The 16,616-nt window shown below is 39.4% G+C and overlaps 1 protein-coding gene across 17 annotated transcripts; it reads right to left on the bottom strand.

Moving 5' to 3' along the window:
• Positions 1-44: 44 nt before the first annotated feature.
• LOC110062417 (uncharacterized) lies at positions 45-15,814 on the bottom strand. Of its 17 annotated transcripts, none has more exons than XM_089283490.1 (17): positions 12,893-15,814; positions 11,538-12,408; positions 10,882-11,139; positions 10,037-10,081; positions 9,842-9,886; positions 9,681-9,725; positions 9,518-9,562; positions 9,354-9,398; positions 9,190-9,234; positions 9,027-9,071; positions 8,783-8,844; positions 7,188-7,698; positions 4,441-6,815; positions 3,902-4,029; positions 3,042-3,162; positions 2,527-2,609; positions 45-1,709 (listed from the first exon to the last, which is right to left on the bottom strand). In XM_089283490.1, the coding sequence occupies exons 1-17, from the start codon at positions 15,749-15,751 to the stop codon at positions 1,658-1,660; spliced, it is 7,635 nt and encodes a 2,544-aa protein (XP_089139616.1). In that variant the 5' UTR covers positions 15,752-15,814; the 3' UTR covers positions 45-1,657. The 17 variants fall into 17 exon arrangements, with proteins under 17 accessions (XP_089139616.1, XP_089139617.1, XP_089139618.1 ...); XM_089283491.1 differs by having other exon boundaries at positions 10,037-10,078; XM_089283492.1 differs by lacking the exon at positions 9,681-9,725.
• Between the last annotated feature and the right edge of the window lie 802 nt (positions 15,815-16,616).

The raw sequence follows: 16,616 nt of genomic DNA, 5'->3' as shown, positions 1-16,616 counted from the left end.
TAATTAATCAAACGAACAAGCCGTCAAGAAAAACTGAAACACAGTTGATGAAACATGAAACAGTATCTATAATTCCAAAAGATCTACCGCAAAAAATATATTAGTATCTCACTTACATACATACATACAAACACAGCCAGACCACTCTATATGCTCGTGGTTAATAATTGTTTATATGAAATGAACAGAATCTATGAGGGTAATGGATAAAGCTCTGAAGATTGCATATCTAAATTACATCTCGGTCTCAATATCCCAACAAAGTTAAATGAAACGTTAATCGACTCGTGTGGTGTGTTTTCGCCTTCCTCGGCCATCTGAGGCATCTTTTCACGAAATTACTTTTGGCGGCGGGTTTCCGGCCAAAACTAATTTCGTAACAAGACACTTCAGATGGCCCAGGAAGGCGAAAAAACGTCACACACGAGTTGATTAACGTTTCATTTAACTTTAGTGGGATATTCAGACCGAGATGTAATTTAGATATATGAAATTTTCAGAGCTTTATTCATAACCCTCATAGATTCTGCTCGTTTCATATAAATAATTATTAACCACAACACAGAGTGGTCTGCCTGTGATACAAACTTTATTGAAGCTCCCTAAGTGGATTTTTCAGCTACAATATAAACGAAAAATACATTTGGAAAACTATCAAAATACAAATTGAAATACTACAATAGTAATAAATACATTGAGAAATGCTAAACATACAAAAATACAATAAATAATAATAAACTTCAAGAGGAAACGGGGAGATTTCAAAATCAGTAACTCGACTGAATTGTTCAAATTTTCAAATTATGCTACACTATGTAATTTTCTTGTAATAACATAATATCAACAACATTTCAATTAATATTAAAACATGAAATAGATCATATTTTCAGCTTTTTTAACTGAAAAATGTTCTCCCCGCACAACTCTTAACGTAGGAATAAAGGGAGCTCATTGCCAACAAGATTATTTGTTTTGAAAGACTTCTGGCTTATTGGGTAAGCGAGCAAGATCACACTTACCGTCTAAACATTAACAACTATGTTACCCTTGTCATTCTTTTGCTAAGGAATTGAAAAATCTAGTCTCTTATCGATACGGTATGGACTCAACCCGGCTCACGCCTAGCCTGCTAAATATATAACTAAATTAAATAAAATTAAATTTTGTGAGCTCAAGACAATGTGATCATTCAAAATATTTTGCCTCAACTAGAAACAAGAATTTGGCTTCGTCTCGAATAGTGACAATTAGCTCTTGAAAATAGAACCGTTTTCAATACAAAGCCTAACTTACATTCGGGAGGCACATACAATACAACAACAACGCACTTATTTAAGAGGTTACAGTATTACAAGACACACCTTCAACGGGTGTTTCTCTGACGCGGGCGCTCGTTGAAAAAGTGCGCTGACATCCCCATAATTTCGTCCTTATGAGAAGACTACGTACATATGCTTTACCATTCAAGTGCTATGCTTCAATTTGTCCATATGAAGAAATCTACTGTGCAGACTTCATTTGCACCATAATAACATTCTCTTTGGTTAATAACTGCGAAGTCAAATAGTCTGACAACAAGAAGTAGCTGTGTTTGGAGACCAAGAAGGTACATGTACGACTGGTAATGGCATTTCTCAACCAAACATCGACGAAATGATCACTCTGAGGCTTGGCTGTATAGCGGGTGTCGACATACTGGGCAAGTGCGACTAGAACCACAAAAAAAAAAACAGTTAATCAATCCTGTTTGCTCTAATTTATTCTTATTGCCATTTTCGGTATGTCTATATAATTACTAAAGGGAGGCGCGATGGACTTGGGATCGAGTGGTCTGGGTTTCAACTACGATTGAGTTTTATATATTGAGTTCTTGGACAAGACACTTGTCTTTCACAATGCCTTTCTCCTACAGTATATCTGGGTATTGGCGAACCCCTCGGACAACCTGCCACGGCCTAGCAATGCAGAGTAACCTGCCCTGAATGGGATAGAGTGCTCACGCTAAAGAAATCTCAAGAAGTTTCTCTCTGCAACACGTTTTTGCCAAAGAGTAGTTCAGCTTTAATAGTAGCAACCTTTCATAGGCACACTTTCCGATGAAATGAAAATTACGGCTTCCAAAATTAACGTCATTTGACCGTTTGCAAGTCTGTTCCAGGTTTTAGTTTAAAATCTATCTTTTACGCCGGATTTGCAGTCACTTCCCAGGGCCTAATAGCCGGGAAACCAGTTACTGGTTTGCCTTTTCACAAAAATAGAGGGCAAGTTATGCAAAATAGAAGGCTGGAGGGACCATCTCATAAAGTCAGTCAAATATTGTATAACAAAGGTTAAACAATATTTTTACGAGTTGCGTTGCGAAGTTCAGTATATTTTAACAAGAAGGGAGGAGAAAGTTTCATCTGCTAATCAAGTCCCGTGAATCCTGTAAAAAGCTGTAGATCTGGGCGATGCGCACAAAATAACATTTCATGCAAAAGAAACTAAGTTACACAATATTATATATGTACATATAGCTGTACTCACATTCCGTTCTGTATCATAGCGATGGCGCATTCCCGATGTACTTTATGCGAACACGGTAAGATCTGGCAACCACTGAATGTATCCTACACAAAACAACAATGATAAGACTATTAATACACGATGGCTTTCACCTAAATACTGTAATGGTGTGTTAAGTGAGAAGCGCTGGTTACAGTTTCGGATTTTATCATGGGAGAGCGTGAGACACGGCGGCGAGAAAGCCTGCACTTCATGTGGCGGAAAAGTGTGAGGTTCACGAGGCGGGAGAGTGCGAGGTTCATGTAGCGAGGAAGCTCGAGGTTCACGTGGCGGGAAAGTGCGAGGTCTGTATGGCGAGATAGCGCGAGGTTCTTATGGCGGGAAAGTACGAGGTTCATGTGCGGGAAAGCGCGTAGTTCATGTGCCGGGAAAGTGCGATGTTTGTATGGCGGGAAAGTGCGAGGATCCTGTCGCGGGAAAGGCCCACAAAGACAATAGAAAGGTGCGAGTATCTTTATATTGGTTTACGAACGCACCTCCAAGCAGATACAGCATTCATCGTGCCCAGAATTCTCTCTGCACTTATGTTTTCCTTCAAGACGTTTGTCCAGGCAGACATTACACACCTCACAGTGGAATGATTTATCCTTGTGGATTCTTGGAGAGAAGAAAATAATCAATACCGTGAAATTCCATGTTAAGGCCCCCCGGTTATAGCCCCCCCCCCCTCCCGGGTATATAAGCTCTTGCGCTCCTTTTGCGTTTCTTTGCAAAGATCAAAATTTTTAATCAAAAGTTACAGGCTAATAGGGTAATAGGGGAATATGGTAATAGGGTAATAAGGGATTTTACGGTATTTCACATCATTTTGACCTCAAATGATAGAGGAAATGATAGGACTAGAATCACTGACGATATAAACTGACATTTAAAGGAGCAACGCTTTGGCGGTTCCCTTAAAAAATTAAATTGGCACCTAAAACTGAAAGTTAATTTAATTTAATGGAGTAACGCTTTGACAGTTCCCTTAAAAATTGGTACCTTAAGCTGAAAGTTGATGAAATTGATCTCCTTAATTACCACAGGCACACTCGATACACAAAACCGTAAATTTACACATTATGGTATATCGAGAAATATACGTAATTTTGGCGCATAACCATTAAGAATAAGGACACGAATAGCAATGGGAATTGCCTTCACATGCAATCATACATGTGAAAGCAGCTGCAGTCGATTTCCTTGTGAGTAAGCCACGTACAGCAAACACCGAGAAATTAAAATTTGCTAAAAAGAAAAATGTCATTTTGTGTGCGAGAGGAAAATATAAGGTTTATCTGATGACTACACTGACAGGAAAGATAATTTAAAAATAACATTTGATCATGTTCCTTACCGACATATTCCGCATTTTTTACAGTGGTAAGGATTCTTATCCACACTTGTGAAATGTTTACAGATTGAGCAGAAATACGCAGACATCTGAGCTCCACAGCTGCGGCATTTTCCACTGTCTTCCCCAATCTGCAAAGATGATAAGGTAGGCATTATTCACCATTGAGGAACAAACCACACGCCTTTTCATTCATTATTATGACAGAAGAATACAAGATTTGCGCGCACGTACGCGAAGTACAGTTGTCATCGTTTAAAGCATTAACACTGTGTCTATAAAGAACATTTCATGCATCTTTTTGGCTTTGAAGCCCTTGCAGCATTTTAAATTATTACCACAGCAGTTTTCTATTGTTATCTTTGAATAAAATTCGTGAAACTGTCCTCATAACAATTCAATGTATTCCATTTTAGAGAGTCAAACCACATCAAAACAGAGGAAAACCTTGGAACTAATCTTTGTGTCACTTGATGCACGCCCCCGTTCCCGTTTCGCCAGTCATTGTAGAATTAAACAATAATAATAAAAAACACACTTACCTCCTGTTCGTGTTGACATAATGAGCACTTGAGGTGAGTCGCATGGGCGGCCTTAGCCTCTTCATTGTCGCATGCTTTAGAGTTATTATGGCAGCGATGACATGGATAGAAGTGGGTGCAACAAGGGAATCGCACTCTACAGTGCCTCTGGTAATGTTCACACAACCACTGTGAGCGGCCAGTGATGGCCTCCTGTTGTTGTGGCCACCTGTTAGCTTCCTCCTGCTCTCTTGCTTCTCTCTCTCTTTTCTTTCGTGCTCTCTGTTCTCTTATTTCTCGTTCTTTCCTTTCTATTTCCCTTCCAAACTGTTCCCGTTCCTCTCTTTCTCTAAGAACTCTTTCGACCAAAGCACAAGCCTCTTCGACACGTTGCTCCAAGGCAAGCAGCGAGTTGTCCGTGGACTCAACTGAGTCAGTACCAAAATCTCTGTTTAACATAGAACCTCCAGTATTGGCAGAAAGTAATGACGCCTCAGCACCACATGGTTCAAGACTTGAGTGTCCATTAGCACTAGCTACCAACCGTGAACCTCTAGACTCATCGGAAAGTAACGAAGCCTCAGTATGTGTATCATCAATATCTCCGTTAGCACCAGCAACTACCCAATCACCAGAAGTGTTTGATAAGTTACTCCCTCCAATGCCCTGCGCATACTGTCTTGTTCTACTAGATTCTGCCTCTGATACATGCCTGTTATCAGCTTCATTAGAACTAGTAGCTATTGAAGGAGCTGGCAAACCAGAGTTTCCTTCATCAACACGCCCCACTTTACCTACTGAAGTTAGTCTTGAATTTGCTTTCCAAACTGATTGTGTTTTTTCTCGTTCTGATGCCATTGTTGAAGCATTATCGCTGGGACCACTATATCTTTGTAATCCATATACAGGCGGTGTTAACTGAGGTCCTGCAGCTCCTGTTAATGAACCATTTGCTAAATGTGAACCAGTCATTCCTGAATACAAACGTTGATTCCCGGGCACTGATGTTTTCAATCTAGAATCAAGTTGCCCATATAACGGTAAATGAGGTTCTCTAGTACCAAGTGCAAAGTCACTTCTAAATAAATTGTAATTTGATGAATTGAAAGCATTACTTGATGGAAAGTTACTAATACCACCAGTCAAATGGCTGGACAAAGGTCCAACATGACCATTGAGCTGTGCATTGAGCTGTGTATTATAAGAGTAGCCACCCACTGCATTATGAGTGTTATACTCCCCTCCAGGTACAGGAGGGGGAAACATCCATCTGCTATTTACATCAGGCCTTGAAACAACTTGACAATCACCCAAGTATGGCTTAGCTTTGTTAGGTTCACTTGAGTGTTTCATGCCATCCACGTAGGAAGCTCCCTGTGATGAAGTCTCCTCAGACAACAATTTTACTGCACTGCCTTGGCGGAGACTTTCATGAAGGCTTTGATCTTGAAAGTGCCTCGCTAAGAATACATTAGCCAATCCACTGGCCTCTGTGACCTCTTGTGCCGCTAAGCCAATCAGTGAGGACTCTGGTGGCAGCGTCATTTTCACAGGAGGCCTGTCTCTTGGTCTGGCACCGAAACGTGCCCATTGCTTTGACTGTGTACTCACATCAGAGACCAACTGATCCACTGTGGTGTCTTTTCCAGCACCACTGAATGCACCCGGCACATTTTGCTCCACAGAAATGTCTCCATCTGGAAGGACGTCTTGCATCAAGCCAGGCACATGTTGTGACCTTGCTCTAACTTGAGCCCTGTCAGGACTACGAACAGGACCACAGTCTACAACATCTTTTACTACACCAGCCGCATTTTTCATATTCAAATGGTGAGGTTTCATTGGGCCATCACTAATGTCACCAGAAAACTCCGAAACTTCACCAATTTCTTCATTTTTGGCAGCATAATCTTCTCTCCTTTCCATGTCTCCACTTTCACACTCATTTGAGAGTGTACTTTCCAATATCTCTTCTTCACCCCTGGTTGGGCTAATTGGACAAGTATCACTAAAACGTTCGTGATTTTTAACAGCAGATAGATGACCTAATGCGAGTTTTGGTGTACCATCACACACACTGTGTGCCGTGCATGACGAGGACGTTGACTCAACTCTCAATGGCGCTGCCACAGAAGACACTGATGACTCTGATGAACTGACTGTTGTTCTAGAACTCTCCCGTGAAAAGGAAACACCATAAGATGAGTCAGGGAAGCCCGGATACGCAGATGAATCTTGACTATCAGAATTCATAGGCAAGACAACCATGTCACTTCCACTGCTAACAGAATTCCTAAACGACATAGACAGTTGATCCAATTTGTGGTCTCTTGGAGGAATTACTGACGATTCTGTAATTCTGTCCAACATCGTTTGGCCAGTGGGAGGATGTGATCCTTGAATCATCAAAAGGAAACGAAACATTTTTACCTTTAGTAATGTTTTTAACATTCTTTTAACGTGTACAGTTGTATTTTTTAATTTCTAGCTTATGTGCATTATTCTTTGTAATTAAATTATAAGCTGTTCCCATTTTCACCCACTGAAGATAACAACAAAACTGCAGTGTTTCTACGTGGTTGGGACCATGAAAAAGTGTCTGCTAACAATAGGTGCCTGGTCACAAGAGGTGTCCTCTGGCAGAGGTTCAACTGAACAATGAAATCTGTTTGTAACAGCAAAACCAATAAAAATAACTGAAGCCTTATTTATCTTTGTGCAACATTGTAACGTAAATTATAAAGTGAGTCGAATTAAAGAGAACTTACTTGCTCCTTGCAGAAAGCCTGCCCCATCAGGCAAGTCCTTCTCCACACGAGATGCAGCATCTGCTGCACGTTCCCTGGATAACTGGAAAATGTTTTCACCACGCATCTGTTTATCTTCAAGGAGAGATGTTCTTTTCAACTCTGCTTGGAGAATCTGATTCTCTGCTTCATATTCCTGCAACTCCCTCTGTAACCTTTCGATCTGTTCCTGGGAGTCACGCTCAGCAGCTGTGGTTATTAACCTCACCACATCGTCGTCATTTTTTGCAGACAAGAACTTTCTTTTACGCTTTGAATCTGACTTAGGGCTGTTATTTTGATGGAGACTATCCACACCATCTCTAAACTCTCCGTCTGTTGGATGACATAATTGTGGCATATGCTGACCTTCTAATATATACGTTTCTCTTGTTTCCCCAACAGGATCTCTTTCCGCAGTTGTTAAACCTTCTTCATAGCTGGACTGCAGTTGCAGCAAATTGTTTCCACTGGAATTTTCTGCGGGCTTCTCCTGTATGGGCAAATGTTAGATGATTAGAGAGACAATTTTTTCTCCTTCTTTACTTCACCATATATATATTATTAACACCGTATTATATATCTTATCATTATCATCAATCTAAACACAGATGTCTCCATCTCTATTCTGTGAGCTGCAGATACAGTTTGTGCGTGGAACTCTGGATATTGTCATGTGTTGCGCCTAGTCGCGTAGCTATAAAGGTTATTTTATCAACTATAGATTGAGGGTTCATGGCTACAATTATTTCAGTCACATTTCTAGTCACAAAATGCAGGAAACATGGATACTAGGATTATCAGTTAAATAAGGCGCGACGGAGCATTAGTGACAGAGTTTTGGACTTAAAATTACGGTGTTGCCACGGGCAATTTTCCTCATTTCCCGCGGTAACAATATCGCCTTAAAAGAAAAATAAACCCTATAACATGACGTTTCAGCGTCATCTTGTCGCCATTATCAAATGCAGATTAAAAGAGGTTCAGTTCAGATATAAACTAGCTTAGGTGTTAATTAAGGAGTCAAGAAAAATGTGAACAATGTCAGCTAATTAAACACTTTGCTGTCAATGAAATCAAAGGCCAACAAGTTGCCACTGGAAATGGAGCCAGTTGTCCGTGACAACAACACAGGTTGAACGTTAAAACCTGGGCCGGGTTGTTCGAAAACCGGTTAACGCTAACCCAGGATTAAAAGTTAACCGAGGTAATAATTTTTCTTCTATAGAAATGTTTTTCACTGCTTAGGTTTGTGTAGTTTGAAATCACTCGAGCTCAAAACTGAAGGACAAACTATACAAAAAGAAAACCTCATCGAAAATGTACAAAAATTAATCAAAATTATCGCTAATCCTGAGTTAACTTAATCGGGCTTTGAACAACCCGGCCCAGGTCACCAAACTTTCGTTGCACCTTACTAACTGATAATCATAGTAATCTGGATCGGAAAATATACTCAAATTCAAAGAAGTAACCAAGGAAGTAGCAAATGAATATCTGAAGGCGGATAAGATTAAAGCACTGATTTTACTAGCAACCAAAGTTAAGTTATGTTCATAACAACCATAATGTCTTACAGGCAGTAGATCCAGACTGTTTTCTCTGTCCGACATTGTTTGACCAGTGGGATGATGTGATCCTAAAAATTTATACATCACTATAAGCATTCTTTTCAACCTTCTTTTAAAATGTATTTCAATACTTTTTTAATTTACGTGTACCATTCCTCACAGTCTCATTTGTCTTTTTGCAATATTTTCATACTTCTACCGATACAAGTATATATGTTAATTATGACAAGTATATAATAAGGTTACTTACTTGGCTCTTGTACAGGGTCTCCTTCCATGCAGAATGCACCATCTTCTGTAAGATGAAAATCATATTAACAGTGAGAAAAAAAAATCAAAAGTCCCATTTTTGTATCACTGCAATATCCTTGCAGATGTGTTAATTATAAAATGTCCATTATAAGACTACTTACTTGGTTCATGTTCAGGGGCTTCTTCCATGCAGAATGCACCATCTTCTGCAAGATGAAAATCATATTAACAGTGAGAAAAAAAAAATCAAAAGTCCCATTTTTGTATCACTGCAATATCCTTGCAGATGTGTTAATTATAAAATGTCCATTATAAGACTACTTACTTGGTTCATGTTCAGGGGCTTCTTCCATGCAGAATGCACCATCTTCTGCAAGATGAAAATCATATTAACAGTGAGAAAAAAAAAATCAAAAGTCCCATTTTTGTATCACTGCAATATCCTTGCAGATGTGTTAATTATAAAATGTCCATTATAAGGCTACTTACTTGGTTCATGTTCAGGGGCTTCTTCCATGCAGAATGCACCATCTTCTGCAAGATGAAAATCATATTAACAGTGAGAAAAAAAAATCAAAAGTCCCATTTTTGTATCACTGCAATATCCTTGCAGATGTGTTAATTATAAAATGTCAATTATAAGATTACTTACTTGGTTCATGTTCAGGGTCTTCTTCCATGTGGAATGCATCATCTTCTGTAAGATGAAAATCATATTAACATTGAGAAAAAAACCAAAAGTCCCATTCTTGTATCATTGCAATATCCTTGCAGATGTGTTAATTATAAAATGTCCATTATCAGGCTACTTACTTGGTTCATGTTCAGGGGCTTCTTCCATGTGGAATGCATCATCTTCTGTAAGATGAAAATCATATTGACAGTGAGACAAACAACAATACAAGTAAAGTCCCATTTCAAAAATAGTACAAGTTCCATTTTTGTAACATTGTAATATTTTTGCAGATATATAAATTATAACATGTCTATAATACAGCTACTACTTACTGGGCTCTTGTACAGGGCCTTCTTCCATCAAGAATGAACCATCTGCTGTTAGATGAAAATTATATCAATAGTGAGAGAAAAAAACAAACCAAAATAATACAAGTCCCATTTTTGTAATATTGTAAATTATAAAATGTCTATAATAACAATTCTTAATTGGCTCATACACAGGGCCATATTCCACACAGAATGAAGCATCTGCTGTAAGATGAAAATCATACAAGTATCAACAGTAAGACGAGTCAAAAATAACAGCAAGGTCATAAAGGTGGCTATCTTACCACTAACATCAATGTAAATGTATAAGGTGGTCTACAGAGAGAAGGGGCAATATGCCCAAACAAAACAGTCTATTTAATGAGTACTACATATGACAACATCAACCCATGAATCTATTTTCAGCCTGATGGCACAATATTAAATCTCGTCCTGTTGCTGGTACAGTGTTTCAAGTCACTTCGTCATCTCTTCTCATCAGTAGGCCCATAAGGGCTGCTATTAGTGCTCTCAATCAAAAACTGTCCATTTTGCACCACCGCCTTGGCTGCAATCCAGCTCTTCCACCCAGCCCTGTTTCTTTCTTTCTTCACAGTCTCTCTCCAAGTGGTATTTCAAGCCCTTGTCACGATTAACTTTCCTCACATGCATCACTGACCATAATCATGATCCAACATGTTACAACACCATTTCGGATAACTCTGTTTTTCTGTCCGAAAATGACTCACGTCCATACTGGATTACATTGTCATGCAAAATTGATAAGGAAAGTTAATTTTGGAAAGGGCTACTGAACACAATCTGAAAAGAGCAGATGTACACTTCACAGCCAATGCAGATCCTCTTACCTCTTTCTGCATTGCCAAGTAAAGGGATATCAAGTTTCTCCAGAAGATCAAAACGTTGAATTCCTCTGAGTAGGTCTCTTACATAGGTACAAGACAATACTCCACTGGCATCCAGTTCTTCAAAAAGCTCAAAACCTTCTCTGATTTTGGCAAGTCGAAAACCATTCACTCTGGGTTTGGCCAAGAACTTCATCTGCCTCAGCTCAACATCTGACAAGGAGTTTGAGATTTCCAATAGTCTTTGTTGTAGTGAAAAACCTGATCAAGAGAAGTAAGCATAAATTACCACACACACATGCACATGAACATGTAAGGAACTAAACCTTATGAAAAATCTATCAGTATGTTGCAAAGTAAAAATCAATGTATGTTGAAAAAAGTGAATTGTAGGGTACTTCAATTGGTAATCTCACTATGGAAAACGAAGGGCCAATCTACATGTAGGATAATGCATGATTTTGCTTCAAAATATTTATTTATGCTAACAACATGACTCAGATCCCGTTAACACCTATCCCAGGAATCATATTTACTTAAATAAACAAGATGTAGACTTGGTTTAAATGAAACAATATTTGTTCTGCAAGCATGTTCCATGAGAAAAAGGAAGCAAAAATCATAGGATCAAAATCGGCCTTAATGTTGATTTAGCTTACATGACTCTTGTAGAGGTCCTGCCCCACCAAGCAGTTTTCCTTCCATATCAGTAAAATCATACGATGCACTACTGGCTGAACAAGACTTGCTCTGCTCATTGGCATGGGCCCTGGATGACCCAAAAGCTTTCTCATTGCGCTTCTGTTTATCCTCGAGGAATGATCTTCTTCCCAACTCTAATTCAAGCTGTTGTTTCTCTTCTTCACATTGTTGGAACTGCTCCTTCAGCTGACTCAATTGTTGCCTAAGCTCATGACACTGATTCTGACAAAATTCAACCTCACTCTTAAGAATTAAAATTTCCTCTTTACTTAATTGAGTACCGTCTTCTAACTGCACAGTCTCTCTTGTTCCTGTATCCAGATTGTTTTCTCCTGAAGATACACCTTCATGACTTGATCTTATTGCAGAGGATTCCCCGACTGAGTTCTCTCCAGCAGATTGGTTTGATAGCTTCTCTTGCAATTTCAAAGGTAATTCATTGCAAACCGCACAAGCAGCCGATGTACTCCCCATCATATCATCATTCTTGGAAGCCTTTTTGTCATCACATGGTTCTGCTGCTGCTTTGTTCAAAGATGGCAACATGTTCGGTAAAAACACAGGCATCTCACACACTTTATCAGATGGGCTGGTAGGAAATGAGTTCAGTGATGACATCGAGCCAGGTGATAGCATACAACTGTTAAGCTGCTTCTCATCATCCAAATACATAAATTTGTGAGTTGAAGAAGACAGTTCACCAGTACCTGATGGCCATACCTCTGATGATACATGTCTGCTAGTAAGGAGGCATGCCAGAAGGTCTAAACAAACCTCAGTGCTAATCTTGTCACCAGGTTGGCCAGTGAATAGGATGTCTTCTTCCACCTGTTAAAACAAAGCACTGCTTTAATGAATAAAATACATTTACAATATACACTGCAGTAACTTTCTGATGCCTTTCATTAGTGCAACATACATAAATACAACACCTCAGATTTTATGACACACCCTGTAACATGCCCACCTTCTGTAAGGTTGCACCTCTACAAGGTAACACCATGTTGAACACGTTGAGTGCTACCTTGCATAAGCCTCTTCATAACTACAAGTAAGCAGATAGAGAGCCTGCCCAGTGTTCGCTAGGTGTTGTGTTAAAATCCTGTCAATGACTCAGATTTTTTTTACATATCCCACGCTTGTGAAATATCAAACATTCCTTTTTTATTTCAATACTCAAGTTAACATCTGAACATCAACTCAACATTGCTGATCCTCGAACAGTGCATGACACATGTTAATGAGAACCTGGTACAGCTGTATATAATCTTGAACACTAGAGCCTAACCATGGTTACTGAGTGAAAGGTTACCTCATTCTGTGGCAAGTCTGCAGGTGGTGTTCCCTCCAGATGATCGCATTCAGGTGCTTGGCTACTTACATCTTCATGTACTTCCAAAGTTTCCGCTGATTGGCCAGAGCTAGAGGGCTTCTTTGCCGACTCTTTTATGTAGTTACAGTCAACCTCACGATCATCACAAAACAACTGCAAAGATTGCTCAAAGGTAACCATCACAACAGAACACAACGAGTCCATTGTACTCTGTAAAGTGTTCTTCACTGATGAACAGATGCAATTCAACTCATACTCTTTGACACTCCAGCATTTCACTAGGACAGATTCTTCTTCCACAACAAGAGATAAAGAGAAATTGCTAGGCTCCAGAATAAAGAAAAATTCTCCACTCTCCACAGCAGAAGCACTAGAAATTTCAACACCTTCCACCTTGGTTAGTGCCAATGACTGACCTAAGCTGCAAATCAAATTATCAAAAACAAACTCAGCCTGGCGCTGACTTGAAAATCTATACAAAAAGTAGGAGACATGGGTTGAAGGCTTAACAGCAGAGGTCAAAGATGAATGGAGAGCAGTATCTATGTTGCCATCTTCATGTGGGACTGATAGCTCCTGCTCCACCAGAAGAGGAAGGTAGTCAATCTGAGCATACAGTGAAGTCATAGCACAGGGTTCTGTTGGCAACGTCAGTTCCATATAGAAATCCTGCCCATCTATGTAACCTTTTCTAAACTTTGGTTGCAAAAATAGCACATTTACACTCTCACGAAAGGCAGAGCAAACACGACTTAGTTCTCCCATTTCCAGCACTTTAGGAGTCTTCCAAAATAGGAGATAACATGGCTTCTTTCCATGGCTAGTTGGTGATGATAACAAGAACACATTAGGATCTTTGAGAGTGTCTGATTTCAAAGAAGTAAAATCAGAGTTCACATCTTGATCAGTGAAAACACAGTACACATATCTGTCAGACAACCACACTTTATGAAATATGTAATTTTGACCAGCAAAAACTACAAAGAAGGGCATCTCTATTTCATGACTTTGCAAAAAACTAAGGAGTGTATTCAGATGGGCCCTCCTCTCCTTGCCTACTTTCATGTGAACCAGATTGACAAGAGAAACTAATGCAGCACCAAAGCAGGAATATCTTTCTGCACCACCACTGGTCTTGACTTGTAAGAACATGTTGGTACTTTCAGGGGAAATGATTTTCAATGCCATACAAGATTCCTCTTGGAAGGAAACTTGCTGCTGCACTTCAGTAAATAGCTCCTCTGCTTCATCACTTCCCATGTTGAGCTGCAAGACACCAAGTAAACTATGGCAAATCTTGACATCTGGATAGTCACGTCGCAGCCCAAGCTTCAGAAAGATGTCAATGGCTCTCTTCACTTTGTCTCCAGCTGAAGCTCTGGATTCTCTTACCTTTAGCGAGAAGGCTGCTGCTTCAATGTATGCACTTGCTGTCTTTGGAGAGTCTTCACCACAAACTGAAATGAAAATATCCAATGCTTCCTGCATGGTCATTTCAGCATTCTGGAAATTTCCTTCTTCACTGTGGAGGCGAGCAAACTTTAAAAGAATCTCTGCCACATCTGGATGATGAGGGTTAATTTTCTTGAATATAGTCAGAGCTTCCGTGAGCAAAATGGAGGCATCTCTGGAGTGGCCTTTTAGAAGTGCACATGTACCCAGTAGACTCTTGCATGATGCAACCATATGGTGACCTTTGCCAAAGTAATAGACAAATATTTCTTGTGCTTGTCTCAGCATTGTCTCAGCTTCACCGGCCTTTCCAGCAGCAAGTTTAAACCTACCAACTTGATACAGCAATGAGGCATAGAGATAATGGGTTCTGCCATGCGCCATCAAGTATTTGGCTTCCAACTTCTCTAGCAACACACAAGCTTCTTCAAGGTGATTGGTATCACAGTACATCTTTGCCAAGATTATTGCTGTTGTAATAAGGTCAGCATTTAGCAACTCTTGTTTGACTCCTTTATCTGTGCACAATTGATCCAAAAACTCAAGCAACTTGGAGGCAACATCTTCAAGTTCTTCACCTTGTATTTTCTCACCACTCTGTTCTTTCAGCTGCAAAGCCATCAACCTCTTCATCAAGGTTATTGTGGAGGCTTCATCAGCACCACTGATGTCGTACAACACACCAATACGCAGAATATCTTGACATCTCTTGTAGTTTCCAAATTCTTGAAACAAATCAGCAACTCTTCTTAAGACCTTCCACGGCAGATGAACATCCCTTGTCATTCTCATGGAGATATCATGGCACAAGGAGGCTGCAGAGTCACAGCAAGACCAGGCATTTTCATCATTTCCAAGGAGCTTGTGGAGAACTGCCAAGTTCAAACAGGCAACAGCATTTCCCAGATGATCATGTTCACGTTCAAAGCAATTCTTGGCTCTAGCAAAGCAAGTCTCACTTTTCTTGTACTCCATCTTCTCACTCAACATCACTCCAAGGTTACTCATCAGATAACCAACACCAGCATGGTCTTGATATTGGTCTGCTATTTCTTCTAAACACACCATGTCACCTGTTTCATAAGCAAGTGCACTTAGAGCATAGAGGATGTCCAGCCCATTGACAGTATCACTTTCAGAAGTACGAATACAGGTAATGAACATGTCTTGGCGATCATTCCAGGGTTTCAGAATACAATGGTCAACATAGCTCTGTATGGATTTTAAGTACTCTTGACACATGTCTAGGCCATCAGTTACAAGAAGTATGTTAGCTGGCTTTAGAGTATTATGAGCTCCTTCCAAAACCTCCTTACGGGGTAATAAAGTTTTGAACTTCTCAAGATGGTCCAGGCAAGTACTTCCTCTGATGTTTTTCTTCATCATGATGATCAGACTTTCTAACGTCTTTAGATGATTTTTTTTTTACCTGCAAAAAAAAAAAATGAAAAAAAATGCTCTTACTACAGCTGTACATGTACATGTACATGTAGGCAAGAAAAAAGTTGTAATAAGGAAATGTCTTCCCTACAAACTCTTTTCATAGGTCCTATGTAATACAGCCTGTATAATATATACCTTGACAGCATAAAGAAGCTGCAATTTTCATTCATGTAGGTTAATGAAACAGTGTAAATACAAAAGCTTGTGTACATGAACTGTTTTACACTTACCATCAAATCAGGGAATGTGATGTAAAAGTTACAATTTTAGAAAGGGTTGATGAACATGATTATTCTAGAGGACAAGGGTCTACATTATTTCTGTGACTAACATTACAAAATTCTCTGATAAATAATGTTTGTTTACTCATAAAATACATGTAGTTCACTCTTCTGTGGTGACTCAAAATCACTTTGCTTTATACAACGTATATTTATATTATACATGCAGGAAAAGGAATGTACATCCACAACCTTAAAACATAGGCACACAAGGCATGCAAGAGTTATTTTTTTGTGAATTAATCTCTTGGAGATAGCAGTGAGCAGATGCTTGACAGTTACGATAAGGTTGATCCAACAAGTTTGTTTAGTTACGATGTACAGTGAAAAAAAAAAAGAATTTGCTTCACCCTAGGGACTGTGATATCAAGCTTAAATTACATTTACAGTATCAAGGTATGGTTTTAACAGTCAATCAGTGGCTATGTTTATTAGAACTATTCCCAGCCAGACAGCTAAACATCATGGAGTCTGTTAATAGTACTGTAGCTAATGATAAACAGCTGATTGATGTTGACTCTGGATCA

This window comes from Orbicella faveolata, unplaced genomic scaffold, assembly GCF_042242905.1.
Source record: "Orbicella faveolata isolate gen_17 unplaced genomic scaffold, um_ofav_v1 contig_12, whole genome shotgun sequence".
Lineage (NCBI taxonomy): Eukaryota > Metazoa > Cnidaria > Anthozoa > Scleractinia > Merulinidae > Orbicella > Orbicella faveolata.
The sequence above is the reverse complement of the archived record's forward strand: the minus strand, read 5'-3'. Positions and strand labels throughout refer to the sequence as shown.

Excerpts from the sequence above, each read along its gene's own strand:
- LOC110062417 (XM_089283490.1), bottom strand. The coding sequence starts at position 15,751 with ATGATGAAGAAAAACATCAGAGGAAGTACTTGCCTGGACCATCTTGAG. Across the intron at positions 10,082-10,881 it reads ACTTGGCAATGCAGAAAGAG|CAGATGGTTCATTCTTGATG; the intron begins GTAAGAGGATCT and ends TTCATCTAACAG. Across the intron at positions 9,399-9,517 it reads AGCCCCTGAACATGAACCAA|AAGATGGTGCATTCTGCATG; the intron begins GTAAGTAGCCTT and ends TTCATCTTGCAG.